The following is an 18162-nucleotide window of genomic DNA, read 5'->3' as shown; positions in this document are numbered from 1 at the left end:
GGGAAGAGATGAGTTACTTATGTTAGTTACGTCCCAGTTGCCTGGTCATTTGCCTGATGAGGATAGCAGCAACATGTCCATAGCCCTTACCTATGGTGGTAGCAGCCAATTCTCACCCCTAGAGGCAGTCACTTAGAGAGTGGTAGCTGCTAAACATCACCACTTTGGCCTGCTCGTTGCAGCATACAAGAATACCCTGTATGACCACTGCTGCAACAACAGTCTTGTAGAAAAGAAATGTAAAATAAGAAAAAGATTTTTTCTAGTCCCAAAGCTATGCCATGATCCTAGTAGAAAGGAAAAAAAAAAAAAATTCTTTCCTGGCAGACTTGTACATATAGAGAAAAGAATAAATCTCCTGGCTGATGCTCTAACCCCGTGGTACCAGTGTCACTAAGTAAACAGAAGAGACTAAACATTTTACCACTTAACAATGCCCACTCAAAGTGACCAACTCTAAACTCCCATTTACACTGAACTTACTCCATTTAAAAATACATCTCTACGGACTCCTGTAAATCTTCTGTGGAGGAAAAGAGACAAAATTAGAACAGAAATTTTATTTCATTAAGGATATGTTTTAATTAAACAAATAGGTACTACCTATCCACTTCTTGGAAACGAGGATCCTTGACAAAACCTGTTTAGAAAAAACATTCAAAGTGTGAATGCAGATAAACATGCATTACTTTAGCATGTGTAGTTTGAGTAGAACACTGTTATTAGGGGTCAATGCAATTCGGTGCGAGTTTGTTTCATAACACTCGCAAACATCTCACTAATGCACACACCATAGAAATATCAGATTCAATTACAAATGCTAATTTGTGCTACTCACTGCAAGGTTTGCACAAATTTTGTACAGAAAGCATACTGGAAGGGCATGAAAAAGTGGGGAAACCGATGTGGACCCCAAAAGAGTGACAACTGACATAGCAGAACCATATAAAAAGCTGTTAGAGCCATAAGAAGACTACTGGAGGCTCTTAAATGGTGTCAAAAGGGAGTTTTTGCACATAGTGGTTGAAAAATGTTAGCAAGTGATTTTCATCAAATTAAAGTCTTTCTAGCAATTTGGTGTTTTTGCACAAGTTTGTAAAAACGTTTTTAGCTTCCATCTGCAAGTACAAAAAAAACCCTGTCCCACATCCTTTGCACCTTCACATACCTGTACCACATCCTTTACACCTTCACATACCTGTACCACATCCTTTACACCTTCACATACCTGTACCACATCCTTTACACACCTGTACCACATCCTTTACACACCTGTACCACATCCTTTACACACCTGTACCACATCCTTTACACCTCCACATACCTGTCCAGCATCATTTACACCCCCACACACCTCTCCCACATCATCTAACATATAATTGAGCTTTTTAGAGAAATGCATCTGAAAACTGACATGTCTTTAAAGGCCAAACAATGCTTTTAAACTCCTCCAAGTGCATGCTTATTTAATAGGAGGGGTGTAACAGGTTTTGCACTATGTCCAGATATTGTTACCTTACAATAAAGATTTTCCCTCCCTTTTCAGCTGCTTATGAATTGCAACTGACTTTGCCTTGAAAACAGCTCGCGGAACCCAACTCGCACCTAATTAAATTGACCCCTTAGAATCAGTACTTCAGGCTTACAAATAAGAAATGAAAACAGAGGATGCATTCTGTTTCACATTATTATTTACAGCCCATTTATAAAGTAAAATGTACAAATACCTATTTGAATATAGTCATGTAAAAAGTAAATCTCTTTCAAATGTGTCGTATAAGGACAAAAAACGTAAGCCCCAATGTGCACCGGCTCTCGGACACATTTCTAAAACTGGGGCTGATGGGGCAGGAGACAGTCAAACTACTAAATTATTTAAAGTGCCAGGCTCTATTCTACCACCATCTATACCCCATTCTCTATGCTCCAGTGTCCCCCTAGTGGATGACGGAGAAAATATGATTAATTTAATCTCATGTGAAGAAATAAACAGTAAGTTACTATTTATTAAACAAAAATATGACCTGTGAAAAAGTACAACCCATGAATTAAATTGAACAACTGCTTTAGTGACTATAACAATATAACAAAACAAAAATAATAAATTGTCAGCATTTAATACATTGCATTTCAGCAAAGCCCTCTTAATGTTCAGTCACACCAATATCAATGGAGTTGAAGTTATGGACTTTGATACAAATGTATCTTCTTTCAGCCAGTTAAGTATTGCGGCTGTGCTTAGTACCATTGTCTTGTTACATCATCCAATGCCAGCCATCCGTCAGTTATTGACAGATGAGCTCACAATTTCCTCATTGTGTTTTGAAGAGGAGCTTTGTGTAGCTACAAAACATTTTTTTCTCCTACTTTGCAATTTTTCAAAAACAGCTTCAGATCTGATTTTTGGATTCATTTGCTAGCCCACCAACATCTGAAAGAGAATTCACAACAGTCCTCTGTTTCTCTCATGTAATCTCTCTCATAGAAGAGTGAAGAACTTCAAACTGTTCTGAAATAGCCTTACAAAGCGTATGTAACACAGATGAGCACCATTGCAGCTTACTTTTCTCCGTGACACAGCAGTAACACAAAGAAGAACCCTCTAGACTTAACTGTCAAAGGTTTTGCTTTTATATTGAGGCAACAGCACTTTGGTGATCAAGTATTGTTCAAAATCATGTACACGTGATTAGCAGTATCTGGCTCAAAGTACTGTCTTTAGCGATGTGGAAGTAGTAAGAGTACTTACTTTTTACTGTTAAGGGTTAGATTTATAAAATTTTATAATTGTGTGAACAAATTATGACCCTGAATGTAGTGTATCAAATAGGATGTTCTCGCTCTCTCGATATATATTTTTTCTGTCTAACATGGGGATTTGCCACTACAAGTAGTATAAACATAGAAACTTGGTTTCTGACGAAAACTAAATATTTTAAAAATAAATATTTTTGCAAATACAGAAAATAGCAGTGGGTTGGTAGTAGAATTTGCTTTTGTAACAGATTGAGTTAAAAAGTTAAAATGACAAATTAGCTTGAAGTAAAATATTAACCTGGTCGTTGGTGAAACTCAGGGGGATAGTCAATTCTTGGTTTCTTTCGGTTGTTATGAATATCATAATCTTCTGGTCGACGCCTACACAAATTAAATGTAAAAATTAAATAGAAAGCTAGGTTAAGTTATTTTTGAATTTCTTTAAGTACATACCTGTAAAAAGCTGTGGTACCCCCTTCATAAAGCCAGATACATGTCTGATGTTGTAGGTTCAAACACAGGTTGCTACAATTAACTGTGCCTCATGCTCACACAACTCTTAAGGAGGGACTAAATGCATCACCCTGCAACTATACGCACAACTATCTACAATCATAGACAGCCTTCACAAATCAGAATTTACTAGTTCATTTGAATAGTTTACAATACATAAGCTCTATATCACAATAAAAAAAATAAAACGCATAATCAATACCAGTCCAATGCCTTAGCCATCTCTTCATACTTTAGAGGGTAACCAGCCCTCTGTAAAATCAGTAAGATTCTAAGGGAGTGTGCAGTATTTTATTTTAACCCAAAAGAACAAATCCCTATTGACTGATAACATCTCAGTTGTAGAGCCCAAAAGGAACTAATACATATAACTGCTGTTTAGCAAGGGTATTTATTTAAAGTTAGCTCAAAACTATGAAGTATATTTCCTTAAGGCACCCTAATGGCGGTTTGAAAACTAAATATTGTTATTGCACATATTAGATTTTATCTGGTCATCAATATGGCACCATGGTCTTAAAAAAACAAGTGATAACCTCAACTCAAAGGTGCTTTTTAAATGAGCATAATAAACATTCTACGTTTACATTACTTGGTGTGATGCCCTTTTAACATTTAATTAAAATTCTGTAACAGATTAAGATTGATCAAGGTTATTGTTAAAACAAAAAATAAATAAATAAAACACTACTAATGGGCATTACCAGAAATGTGTCAGAACTACGTCAACAATTCCATATGTAAATAGAAGACTAGTATCAATAGTTGAAAACCTGTTATACCAATGGATTAAAAAGAGCCAATAAATTTAAAGTCTTCACCAACATTTTGTTGCTTAAATTATTAAATTGTTGGGTGAAACCCTATAATCTGAGCAAGAAGCATAGCAGTTGCACATAAAGCAAAAAATCAGATTAGCAAAAAAAAAGGTAAAAGCTGGTGTAAAGAGGGAACATACCGCTTTCTTGTAGAGTGCATTTATGACCGGTATAAAATATAGCAACAGTTCATATAGTAGTCCACTAACGATTTTAAGCTGTAAGCCGCACATATACAAGGCGGACCTGAGAAGGTGTAGTAGTGCTGTTACAATATATTATGCAGTCCATTGCAAAACTGGAGTAAAAAAAATCACTTGTTAATGCGCATAAGAGTAAAGGAAACCTCAGCTTACAACTTCTTTGTGGTCAGTCCATATAAATCAAAAACAAAAAGGGAAAAAAAAGTAAAAGAACTGAAATAGGGGGCTCTGCCAGGTTTCCTGCTACCTAATCGGTGGTGTCCTTTTAGGATGAAATAGGGACACTGGAGTTTGCTCTCTACCTACCACCGAAATACCCACAACAGTTGCACCCCTTCAAACCAACATATCCAGTCTTTAGGAAAAACCTGTAAGCTTTATCTTTATGCAATTAGCCTATATAAGGGAGGGGTGATTGGCTGAAGGGCTTTTAAGCATCAGTTCTTTGAAAGCCTTCTCCAATTCTGAAACCAAGTTACACCCTCTTTTTCCTGGTACATGGTGTTAAGTTCATAAAGCAGTGAGAAATAACCATGTCGATCCACTACAACATATAGTCCACAGGTACTGCCAGCATCTGGAAGGGATGTACAGACACAGCAACAGCCACACTTTCTGGTTTGTTGCCGGGTCTCCAAGCGCAACTTGCTCCCCTTTCCACAGAAACTAAAGCGGTTTCAGGAGCTCAGCAAGATGTATTCACTGTGATATTACTTATAGATCACACTTTGCAATCTGCTTCTAAACACATCATGGCAAAGCCATATGGAAATAGTCCCAACAAGGCTCCTCTTGAAAACAAAGCAACATTTTTAAGCTTTATCTCCTCAAGAGGAGGTGGCATCTTCTGCAACACCATTATTGATCCATTATATAAGTCCCATATCTGATAGGGGATATCCAGGGTTACACCTGAAAGAAAAGGCTTTTAACAAGAAATTAACATACTTTCTTTCTGCAAGTAGATTTAATTCCTCAAACTTGTGTCTGCCTACAAGACTGCTGTTTTATTTCCTCTGAATTTAAACAGATCTAGTCTATACTAGTCTAAATAGCTGCTCTCCATGACTTAGTGGTAACCTCCCCTGCTGGGTCTTGAGACTCGTAATGCAAAATGAAGTTGGTTAGGGGAGAATAAGGGGGGCAGAAGGAATGGGACCCAAGTGAAATCCTCAATGAAGCCACAAAACTCTTCCATGCAGCTTGATGTGAGGATTTTTGCTCTTCATCACAGGCAGCGAAATGTGTGCTGTGTTGTCCATCAGGTTACTCCAGCACAAGTGCCTACTATCAGTCCATAGAACGTTTCTAACCTTCCCACTTCTCGTGTTGCCTCTCGGCGTGAGGGACGACCTCGCGAACGGGGCTGTGAATGCATTCTTCTCTTGTGCCTCATTTTGTGAATGACTTGATACAAGTCAATGCTTTCATCCGTTGGAAACAAAAGGCAAAGCTGTGTCCCACAATCCAGTTCAATTTCCTGCAAATAATCAATTATTGCAAAATTAACAACAAAGCATTTGCTTTAATACAGAGGCAACAGATGAATAAGTTTTCATTCAAAATTTAAATTTGCCCTTCAGCTGACTACATTGCTGTGATCCACTATGAAAACAAGGGAAAATGGCTGTGACCACATGAAGAGAAGGATGGACTGTAAAACAACTTTCCCCCAGAGCACTGTGGAAGGGGACACTGCTGATCATACTTGGAGCTTAGTTTATTTGTGCCCGGTTAACAGACCAACAAGTAGAGCAAGGAAGTGCACATGGCAAATAGGGTAGTGTCTCATGGAGAAGTCACTTCTTTGTAGATCAGTAGTAGGCACTGGATCTGCAATATATTCTAACTGTAAAGAAAAAAAAAAACATGGCAGGTTTTTGTTAAAAAAAAAAAAAAAAAAGTGTGAGTCAGAGTCCTCATTAACGCTAGAAGATGAACAATTATTCGTGAGGTGCAACCGTGGGCGATGGAGTGGAAAGGTTTTAGTATTCCTTTTATTAAGTTGCATTTTCAAAGTATTTGCTTCCATTTTAGATCTCTGCAGGTGCAGGTGAGTGAGTACTGTGGCTCAGTGTTACCATAGTGGAAGATAAAAGTAGTGCGATCTTTGTAAAAAGAGAAAGCACAAACAAATCATATAGCAATGTATGGGACAAATATTTCATTGGGTAAAACGGTTTTTCATACACAGGTTGAGTCTCCCATATCCAAATGTTCTGAAATACGGAATATTCCGAATTACAGAATATTTTTAGCATTACTGAGATAGTGAAACCCTTATTTTTGATGGTTCAATGTACACAAACTTTGTTTAAGGCACAAATTTTTAAAAAATAAAGTATAAAATGACCTATTGGCTGTGTGTATAAGGTGTATATGACAGAAATGAATTTCATGTATGTACACAAACTTTGTTTGAGCCATGAATTTATTGAAAATATTGTATAAAATTACCTTCAGGCTGTGTGTATAAGGTGTATATAGCACATAAATGCATTCTGTGTTTAGATTTGGGCCCTATTCCTAAGACATTTCAATATGGTATGCAAATATTCCAAAATACGGAATATTCCGATATACAAAATACCCCTGGTACCAAGCATTTTGGATATGGGAGACTCAACCTGTACTTCATTATTAAAAATTACATTGCATCAAATTGCAGGGAAAAAAAATAAAATGTGCTGTTTCATTAATATGTAGGTACAGTGTGTTGTTTTTTTTAAACTGAAAGTGTTTAACTATGGTTTAATAGTGCCATAGAGGTGTAAAATGAACCTGTAAACATTCAGGAAATCATATGAAGTGCATTGAATAATTAAAATATAGGATCATTTGCTGAGATTTGCATTAAAATTTACACTATACAAATCATAAGTGAAGGCCACAACATTTGGACTTGTTGCACTAGTGAACAATTATCTAACCTGACCATCGCGTCCAATCTTCACTGGCTTATGTTCATTCCATGGGTTCGTCAGGTGAGCAGATTTCGTAAATGGGAGTTCACGTCTACACAATGAAAAGTAGTAACACTAAATATTATATTCACAAGTAATATAAAATTTCATGTGCAACCTAGAGTTTACAGTAATATGGCCAAAAATAAAGAGGATTAAAAACTATTTGTCATTTCTGGAGTGATGCCCATAGCAAATTTTTCTCCTTTTGAAAGGAAAAAAAAAAAAAACACACAAGCTTTATAGAGAGGTGTCATATAAAGGTTCTCAAATCTACAAAGTTGTCACTATAGCGACTGCCATAACACAAGCTAGTTATATGCCTATTCTGTGGTAACAATTTTCTCACAAACAAAATAAAGGCAAAAGGTAACTAAAACTTTAACTAAAGCTTTAAGACTTACGACACAATGTGAACAGAGCAAGCCCAAATGAATCAAGATAACCAAAGAAATGAACGTGTTTGCTGTGGTAACCAATTTAGCAAAGTAGCTATCCTGATCAGAACAAACACCTCAACTAGACATATCCCATCAAAGGGGGGAATTCAATTGCTTTATTGAACCCTATCTCCCGTCTTAAGTGATGGGAGCTCTGGGAGCGATATTCAATCGTTTTTGGTCACCCATGCATATTGTGCAAGTCGCACCCAGTCAGACAGGATTTAGCTGCGTAAAATAGCAAGACCAGTCTAAAATATTGCTTTGGGCGCCCAAACTCCCATGTGGGTGCCCAAAATGCCAGATTATCGCACATTTCTGCTCACCTGCCAAGGGGGCTACAAACAGAATGATGTGCCCCTGCGGCTGTACGCGCCCAAACAGAGCAACAATTGAATAGCTGCGTCAGGCTTCCAGCACTATTAGACGCAGGTGAACAGAACTGAATTTCCCCCCCCAATGAATTTCAGAGTTTCAAAATAGTCAGTTTTTAAATGATTATAGAACAAATAATGTGAATCTCAATTAATAATAATAGCAACTTGGATACAAGTTCCCACAAAAAAAAAAAAAAAAAGACGCAAATGGAATTCCCAGCTCTAAAATAAATGTATAAGGAATAATTTATTAATCACCAATATAATATTTGACAAATATACAGATGTGTCCACATACATCTATCCTCCGCGCACTACAGGTCGCGCTATACATGAAGGTAAAAAGTCACAAAGAAGCTTGGTGCTACAGAGTCACGCCACAGCGCGAGTAGAAGGGCTGTTTAACACACGAGGTGGCTAGATGTATGAGGACACATCTGTACTGATGAAACTTCTTGCAGTGTGTACTGTGAGCGCAACATCAAAAAAAAAAAAAAAAAAAGGTCATGACCCAAATAGCTATAAGTACCAAAGTAATATCCACATTCCTGGTCACCTCAGCGGCACTTGAGACAGGGGAGTTAATTACATCAACTGATGCGGAGCACCATTGGGAGACCAGGGCACCAGGCAGTCAAGTCCACTTTATATTGAAAAGTCGTATCTACAATCCTGGTTCTCTAGGCGTAACTTGGTTATAATGCCCTTAAGCGCTGTCAGAAGAAAAACTGCCACGGGCTACTCTGTATGTTTCAATGGCACAAATTATACAAACCTGCTGTAAAGAACCACCAAAAATGAATGTAGTTCCCTAAGGCAGCCGCAATGCAGAAACTTTCAGCAGATGAGAGATGTGCAAAATGCCCTAATAACCAAATAGTATTTCAAAATGACATTTCACTTCACAATGGAGAACTAGACCTGATGAACAGAGCAGAGAACTTGAATATGTTTTTCATTTTTAATGCAAGCAAAGTATAAAAATGCATTTGCAAAAATTGCTTGCAGTACAGCACGGTTTGTTCAAAAATTGCAATTTATGACAACTCTAATATATGGCTATCATTAGTATTATAAATTTTCATTTTAAACTGGAGTCAGTCGGTACATTTCTATCGATCCTACCCAAAATTGTCTGACTACACAGCCCTGGCACCAAGAATAGCTTGTGCAAGTTTGCACTTATGAGGAACAAATTAAGTATAAGGATATGGTGTGGCGATCAGCAAAGATGCATACAATGCTACATAAGGGCGAATAAGCATATTTCCTTGCACACAATGCACGAGCATCTAAAGCCAATTTGTGTTGAACACAGCATTAGACCTAATGGTCACCTGACTGCAGGTATTCTTCACACTCAAACCCAACAAGGTATAGAAGGGGAGAAGCCAATTACTCTTCTCAAGAAAAGTTAACAGCAGACAGCCTTTGACTGTATTTCTTGGACAAATGTAATTAGGGCCAAAATGTTCAAATTAGAACGGTCTGCCTTCAATGATTTATTTAGACCTAACATATTTCCTTGGGCAGATGAACAAAGCACGGTTGCCCATTATCTCCTTTTATATTGAATGTTGTGCAGGATCCTTCTTCAAATACATTTAGTCAAGCTCAGTGAATGGCAAGTAATCAAAGTGCGAGATACATAGTTTATGGTAGGGCACATTTGGGACATTGTTTACTTGATCGTTATAATCAAAAGTGTGGCATTCCTTTCATTCTGGACAAACTACTAATATAAAATTATTTCGGGATTACAGTAAATACTAGTCAGACACACAGATAAACTTGGAATGCTGGTTATGTGCACTGTAAAATCACTCTTACTCCTCCAAACCCTTCTCTTGAGTATGCCGAGTGCCATCTGTGTAACATGCAGACATATTATTGTAGCCTTCTAAGATATGAATATAATATTTGTGCATGTTGCTCAAAATGAAAACAAAATAAAAAAAAAAATGAATAATAATAATGGGTAGTTTGGTACATTAACCAATAAAGTACGTACAGCTTGTCTGGGCATACCTGCAAATCCAGTCTATCTTAAACACACCACCAAGCATCTTTGCATTCATTCCTGCAGGAAGAACCCAGTGTATGGGCGATCCACCATGATGAGATTCGGATGACAATCTTGCAAATCCTGAAAGAGGACATATTCTAGCCTTGGTATAATAAACAGAAAACCATTTAAACTCTTATGTATGGTAAGATGCTTTATTTTTGCCCTTGGAGATATTGACCCTCTAAATTGTAAAATTATAATTCCAGACTGGAGACCAAGGTGAACAGAATTGGAATTAAGCAAATTATGACAGAGTGAGGAGCTTTAAGATAGGTACACTCTAGTAGGCATATCAGGTTGGCCCTACAGCACGACCAATGCCCTGTATATCATGCAGATATATCAGTGCATCTGCATGTGTGTATGGACAACCCATTGACCACCAGTACATTTAAATTTAAAACGCCCTCCCAGTTGTGAAGTCTGGCCAGACATAAAGCAGCCGATTGGGAAGTGTGTAGAGTTTACCAATCTGCCGCACGGACGATGCGACGGCCGCTGGGTCAGTGTAGTGTGTACCCAGGCTTAAGTCAATTTAAATAAAAACATTAACTTAAGAAAATATGAAATCTAGAAAGGACAATAGGATTTTATTTGCTGTGACCCTACATATTGCAGCACTTACATCTTATTACATATTCCTGCAGTGAAAGCCTTCTTCTACATCTTGTGTGACATAACCATTCACACAATTTAACTACATGGCTATTACAATTAACATTTCTAGCTACAGATCAGAAAGTGGGGAAAATGATGTAGGTGGAATAATTTTTTTTTTTTTTTTTAAAGAGTTAAATCTGCCATTTAAGGCTCATGAAAAAAAAAAAAAAACTACCTAAACCTGAAAGAACTTGTAACTTACCTTGAAATTTTCCACTCTCTCTGACAGAGAACACCAAAATCACACTCCTTGCAGACCTGAAAGCGGCATTCAGCTTTTTCTCATTCACTGGTAAAGTTGACCAAACACCCTAACATTAAAACAAGTTTGTTAAATCTTCAGTAATGTGTTGAGAAGGAAAGAATCACAATTATTCTATACAATATAGAGATTAGAGCAAGAGTTCTAGTTTTGCGTTTAACAGCATTACATTTTCTCAGGGTGTGTATCAACAAAGAAATAAACCTAATCATAGGGTATTAAAGAGCGCAGTTTATAAATTTAATACAATGTAATAAAAATCCAACAGTATATAATACACACATATAAAAGAACCAATTATATATTTTGGCAAATCATCATCCTTTTAGAGCTTTATAAGTTTGCAATGAACCAAAAAGTCAGCAATATATTTCCTTATGTTCCTGGTAGCAGTGTAATTTTGCAACTCCACAGTCTGACAGCCACTGTTAAGGTGGGTACACAGTATAGCGATATATCTGCAGATCGAGTGATCTGCAGATGATGGTCGTTCATACACACTCAACAACCATCATCTGCATGCTGCAGCGGGTCGGTATGGTGAGTTGCTAATTGCGGGAGGCATGGCCACACCCTTGGTGAGGGCGGCCCTATGTGCCCCTCAGCCCGATGCACAGCTAATGGGGGGCGCGATCAGCATGATTTAGCAGCCTCGGACAGTCTCCCAGTGCAGCCCAGCACATAGCAGCGTGTGCTGGGCTGCTGCGACCTAAGAGGGAGGGAGAGCGGTGCCGGACCCGGCTATTTAGTACCCGCGCTCCCCCACTCTTTGGGGGAGCGCGGGTACTAAATAGCCGGGTCCAGCACCGCTCTGACAGTCACTGTTAAGATGGGTACACGGGGTAGTCCATTAAAAACTTTAGAAATATGTGATAAGCCAGAAATAATCATCAATCTGTTTCCTTATGCTGCTGTTAAAAATATAACTTTGCAGGTCCACAACCTGACAATCACTGTTGCTATTACACAGGATAGCCACCCAAGTTGCATCATGCTCAACCTCCCCATACACTGTAACAAGATATTGAGCAGTATAAATACATGCAGTCAGGGTTCCACTTTAGCACTAGTTATTACCCACTCAACCCCAGCCCAGGATCGGCGATTGTAGTTGCTCCGGGTATTTTCTCTGTCTATAATTCCGTGTATGTGTAGTAAGCCGAATAAATAAGTAAATAGAATAAAAGATTCCCATGCCAAGTTAAGAAATAACTGAACTGTGTTGTGACTCTAGTAGCAAAGAGCTACATATGTGTAGGGATTCATATAGCGTTACAAACTGTACAAAGACAAATTATGTATAATGAAACTGCAATTTTCACACAATAGGACAGAGGCCACAGTATTAAAACAGTGTGAAACCCTACAGGCATAGAAAAACAGATACAAAGGTGAAGCAGGTAGTTAAAAGACATTGTGTTATTTTCACTCTGATTTAAGCTTACCTTTGCTTTAGCTAAAGATACATTTTCATGATTGTTGCTTTTTATGAGAAAGAACCGTGCCTCCTGGAGAATATACCGAATTTTATTGATTCGTTCTGGAAAAACAGAAGTAAAAAAAACAAAAAATACAAGGATGAAGATATGAAAAGATCGTAGTCTTTAGTCATACTACCTAGAAATCTGTTATGTTCTATAATCCAAGTGACAAAAAAAAAAAATAAAACCTTTACAGGGCTACTATACTTGTGCATGAGAATTCCAAACCAGACGTAACACGAGACTTATTTTTATTAAACACAAGAGAGAATATTATTTCTACTTTGGGTGCATGGAAATGATGGACCATTATATTCTTACTGGCCTAGTTTTTGTCTTTGGCCTTGCTGGGTAGCTCTAGTCAAATTACAGGCTACATAACATCAGGGAAGCCAGCCACCCAACAGATCTAGCATAACAAAGATGTCTCATCACTCTGTAGACTGGTGCAGGGATACAGATTTGCTTACCAGCACTAAAACACTAAATACACAGGTTCCTAAAGCAACAAAGTATATTCTGCTTTCCCTTAGGGCTTACTCGCACTCTCCATGTTCAGCTTTTTTATGAATTCAGAATGCCTGAATATGAATTCTGCTATATAACAAATGTGCTGCGATACATTTCATGTATTTTTCAAGGGACTTTTTTTTTTTTCCCATTAACTCAAATATGTCCAATGTCAATAAGAGAAAATGTATTGAAAATTAAACATGTTTCCTATGTCATGTCTAATGTATCATTTAATGACAAACATTTAAATAAAAAAAAGTGTGAAAGAAATCGCATCTCTAAACCTAGAAATAGAGGCGATCAATACTCAAAAATGAGAGATATGGTAAGAACTTACAATTGTTATCTCTCTTTCTACGAAGTCCATAGGGTCCACAGGGAGACCTTGGGGGTATAGATGATGGAGTCATCCAGGCACCACGCAGTTAAAATTTTTCTCCCAGGATGCACTGGTTTCCCTCCTATACCCCGCCCCCGGGCTAGAGGCACCTCAGTTTCGTAGCAAGCCAAATGCCGAAGGAGAATGACAGAGAAGATAGTCTGGAACACTCAAGAATCACATTCTCACACAGAAGCAGACAGAAAAATAGGTGACCAGAGCGAAGTCCATCTGAAGCACAGGTGCGTCAGTGTGGGTCTCCTGTGGTCTTTGTAAAATGAGATAAAAGGCAAGTTCTTACTATCTCTCTCATTTTCTACTTCAGGGTCCATAGGCTCCACAGGGATACCTTGGGGATGTCCCAAAGCAGTCCTTTTAAGGGTGGGGACGCTCCTGTGCAGAGAGGAGAATCCGCCGCCCAAAGGAAGCATCCCGAGAGGCAAAGGTATCAGATGCATAATACCTCAAAAAAAGGTATGGACAGAGGACCACGTGGCCGCCTTACAAAGCTGAACAGCCGAGGCGCCACGGCGAGCTGCCCAATAAGGACCCACAGAGTAGAATGAGCAGTAACAGAGGGTGGCACTGGCTTCAGAGATCGTCAAACGAAGCCATCTAGCCAAAGTTTGTTTATTGGCTGGCCATCCCTTCTTGTGGAATCCGTAGAGGACAAAAAGGAGTCTGACTTCCAAAGGAAACTGGTACGGTCCACATAAATTCTGAGAGCTTGCATCCAACAAGGCCTAACCTGCCGAGAGGTCTGGAGAATTAAAGGCCCGTACAATAATTTCCTCATTAATGTGGAAACTAGAAACCACTTTAGGAAGGAACCCATGGCGAGCCCGAAGCACCGCCCTGTCCTGGTGAAAAACTAGAAATGGGAAACGGTAAGAGAGCGCCCCCAAAGTCTGACACACTTCTGACAGAAGCAATAGCCAGAAGAAAAACAGTCTTCGCTGTAAGCTATTTGCGGTCCAGAGTCCAGGGGTTCAAATGGAGGGCCCTATGGACAACAGCCAAATCCCAAGGCGCCACAGGAGGGACAAAGGGAGGCTGAATGCGAAGGACACCCTGTAGGAAAGTGCGGATATCAGGAAGAGGAGCAATCCTTTGCTGGAACCACACTGAAAGAGCACATACATGCACCTTCAGCGAGGCAAGGCCGAGACCAAGATTCAAACCCGCCTGCAGGAAAGCAAAAACTCAGGATATCAGAAACACCTTGGGATCGTAACCTCTGGGACGACCATTGAAAGTAGGTGTGCCACACCCTGTGGTAAATCCTGGCAGAGGCTGGTTTATATGCTCTGAGCATGGTGTTAACCAGAGTCAGAAAAACCCTTGGACCTTAGGAGCGATGTCTCAAGAGCCACGCCGTCAAAGACAGACAACCCAGGGCCGGGTAAAGGCAAGGACATTGAGACAACAGGTCCGGATGTTGAGGCAACAGCAACAGAGTGTCGATGGAGAGAGACTCTGAAAATCTGAGTACCAGTGACGTCTGGGCCACACTGGAGCCACCAACAGGACAGTGCCTCCTTCTTGTTTGAACTTCCAAAGTACACGAGGAAGAAGGGAGATTTTAGGAAACAGGTCCGCAAACTTGACTGACAGAGCGTCTACCAAGAGAGCCTTGGCGTCTCTTGTCCTGGACTCGTACACTGACAGTTTGTGATTGTGTCGGGAGGCCATGAGGTCCACGTCCGAAAGGCTCCACTTGTCCACTAGGAGCTGAAACACTTCTTGGTGAAGAGACCATTCCCTGGGATGCACGTCGTGAGGGCTGAGGAAGTCCATTCCAGGAGTTCTCAATTGGGAAGCGAACACTGCCGATATGGCTGGGAGACGACCTTCCGCCCATGTCAGAATGCATGACACCTCTGTCATTGCCACCAAACTTAAGAGTGCCTCCTTGATGGTTAATGTAAGCCATGGTCGTGGCGTTGTCGGACTGAACTTGCACAGGCTTTCCGTGAATTATGAGTCTGGCCTGTTGCAGGGCCCTGAAGACCGCCCGAAGTTCTAATACGTTGACTGGCAGGGCAGACTCCTCTGTTGTCCATCACCCCTGAAAGGAGTGTGGACCTGTCACTGCACCCCAATCCTGGAGACTGGCATCCGTCAGGAGGACCAGGTCCGGAATCCAAGAGGGGCGTCCCCTGGTGAGGTGGCCCGTCTGCAGCCACCAGGAAAGACAGACGCACCATCGTTTGTGCCTTTATCCGATGGGGTAATACGTCCCACCTGGAGAGGATCAATTTCTGTAGCGGCTGGGAATGAAACTGGGCATAATTCACCATGTCGAAAGTCGATACCATGGATCCCAGTAACTGCATTGCTGAGTGGATCGACACTCGACGACTGTGGAGGCATCTGCGTACTGGCGTCTGCAAAGTGGAGATCTTTTCCGCAGTCAGAAAGAGCTCCACAAAGGTCCCAGATGGAGCATCCTTTGAGATGGAATCAAGGAGGATTTCTTCCAATTGATCAACCACCCGTGCGCTTGAAGCACAGATAGGTCAGCTGTAGATGGTAGTGAAGTACTTCTGAAGACCCTGCCAACAGTAAAAGGTCATCTTAGAGTAACAGGCGGACCAGATGGGCTGCCATTACCCGCCATAATTTTGGTAAACAACCGAGGTGCAGTAGAGAGGCCAAACGGTAGAGCCCGAAACTGGAAATGATGTTGCAGAACAGCAAACCTGAGAAAACGCTGGTGAGCCAAAGTAATTGGAATATGCAGGTATGCATCCTGAATATCCAGTGACACCATAAAATCCCCAGGTTCCACAGCCAGCATAATTGAGCGTAGGGTTTCCATCCTGAACCAAGCTACCCTGAGAAATTTGTTCAGGGACTTGAGATTGAGGATAGGCCGCTGGGATCCGTTCCGTTTTTGAACCAAAAAGTGATCGGAACAATAACCCGTTCCCCTCTGGGGCAACAGGACAGGTACTAAGACACCCTCTTGAAACAAGGATTGTACGGCCTTCTGGATTTGTAAGGCCTTGTCTTTGTCCGACTGAAGGCCTGTGCAGAAAAACTGATGGGAAGGTCTTTTCCGGAAGGAGAGGGCGTACTCGTGAGAGTACCTAGGTGTCTGCGGTGGTCTGACACCAGTACTGGGCGAACTGAAGAAGTCGGCCTCCCACCCTGGGATCCCCCAAGGGGAGGCCCGTCCAGTCAGGCTGAGGGTTTGTCGTAAGGCTTGGCAGCCGGACATCTCGCACTCCAAGCTTGCTTCTTCAGCTTGGCAGTGTTCTTGGGGACTGAAGGCCTAGGAAAGGACTAATCTTTAGGCCTACATTGTGGCCAATAGGTCCGAAAGGACGAGATCAGAGACCCAGAGGGAGCATTAGGCAGACACACCGACTTAGCTGCTGCCAACGTATCAACAATCTTATCCAAGTCAGGACCAAACAGAACCTTACAGTTATAAGGTAAACACTCTAAACCCTTCTTGGACTCCACATCCGCTCTCCAAGAGCGTAGCCACAGGGAGCGACGAGCTGCAAATCGCCGCAGCCAAAATCCTGGAAGTCAAGAGGCTGACATTCAAAGCAGCCTCGTAATATATGTAGCTGAATCTCAGATGTTGCACACTAGATTCACTTGCTCGCTGGTAGCATCCAAAGACAAGAACCCATCAAGGGAGTTCGCCTAGACCTCCATAGCCCTGGCTACCCAACAGATAGCCATGGCCGGCCTGCAAGCTGCCCCTGAAAGAGAATATATGGATTTCAGACAAACCTCCAGCTTCCTATCCATAGTGTCCTTTAAGGACGACATGGATGGCATAGGTAGAGTCACACTTTTAACCAAGCGCGTCACATGAGAATCCACCGCTGGGGAAGTTTCTCATTTGGTAAAATAGTCCTCAGCAAAAGCATATGCATAAGCCAGGCGTCTTTGAGGCTGGTAACGCTTTCCAGCTGTTTTCCATGCAACCTCCAGGTGGTCTACCAGCTGATCAGAGAAAGGAAATATGGCAGTGGTCACCTTTATATCCTTGAAATAGGCATGTTTGGACTTGGGAGCTGGAGGTTCGTCCTCCTATGACCAAGGCCACACAAACGGCTCGTTTCAGACCTGGAATATACATTTTTGGAGTCCTCTGCATGAGAGGTGGAGCCTGAGTCAGATTCATCAGAAAGCTCCCCGTCATCAGACGTCATGTCCTCGTCATCATATTGTGTAGACTGAGATGACGGCAATGGTCTTCTAGCCGGTTTAATTTGGGGTGCATCCCCCTGCAGCAAATCCGTAAGGTTCTGCACCGTAGTAGAAAACGTATTCACCCATGTAGGATTAGAAACAACCTGTATGGGTGCAGCCAACTGCAGCAGGCTCTGAGAGTGCACAATCTGCTGCTGTGGGAACCCCAGCGGGAGAAACACAGGAGGGACTGTCAAGCGTACCACAATGGCAGTCAGTACTTGAACAAAGCACGAGGAGCATAACATCTCACACATAACCCCTCACTTACTATGTCTCCCACACCTAATCCTTCAGAACACTTTTTACATGACAGGAGGTCAGGAGCCAAGTTTTGCACGTCATCCTCACTACCAGACATAATGTAGAGTATCGCGTGTACACTGTAGGTGACCCACCACACAGAAATAATAAACTGAGGTTAAATACACACCCTGACACCACTTTTAAGGGCTCAGTGAGAAAAAGCATAAAGTCACATACAATGCAGAATAAAAACACCTGCACAAACCG

The 18162-nt window shown here is 40.9% G+C and overlaps 1 protein-coding gene across 3 annotated transcripts in view; it reads right to left on the bottom strand.

Moving 5' to 3' along the window:
* YTHDC1 (YTH N6-methyladenosine RNA binding protein C1) overlaps positions 1 to 18162 on the bottom strand; it is a 62852-nt gene that overhangs the window by 9166 nt on the left and 35524 nt on the right. For all 3 annotated transcript variants that reach the window (XM_088456424.1, XM_088456425.1, XM_088456426.1), the window contains 8 exons: positions 12507 to 12601; positions 11002 to 11110; positions 10100 to 10217; positions 7222 to 7306; positions 5605 to 5771; positions 3056 to 3138; positions 604 to 640; positions 484 to 523 (listed from right to left, as the gene is read on the bottom strand). In XM_088456424.1, coding sequence (XP_088312550.1) covers positions 484 to 523; positions 604 to 640; positions 3056 to 3138; positions 5605 to 5771; positions 7222 to 7306; positions 10100 to 10217; positions 11002 to 11110; positions 12507 to 12601 — 734 coding nt within the window. The remainder of the gene's footprint in view (positions 1 to 483; positions 524 to 603; positions 641 to 3055; positions 3139 to 5604; positions 5772 to 7221; positions 7307 to 10099; positions 10218 to 11001; positions 11111 to 12506; positions 12602 to 18162) is intronic.

Source organism: Taudactylus pleione, unplaced genomic scaffold (genome assembly GCF_031769625.1).
Source record: "Taudactylus pleione unplaced genomic scaffold, aTauple2 ptg000703l, whole genome shotgun sequence".
Classification (NCBI taxonomy): Eukaryota; Metazoa; Chordata; class Amphibia; order Anura; family Myobatrachidae; genus Taudactylus; species Taudactylus pleione.
This window is presented reverse-complemented; position numbering and strand designations above follow the sequence as displayed.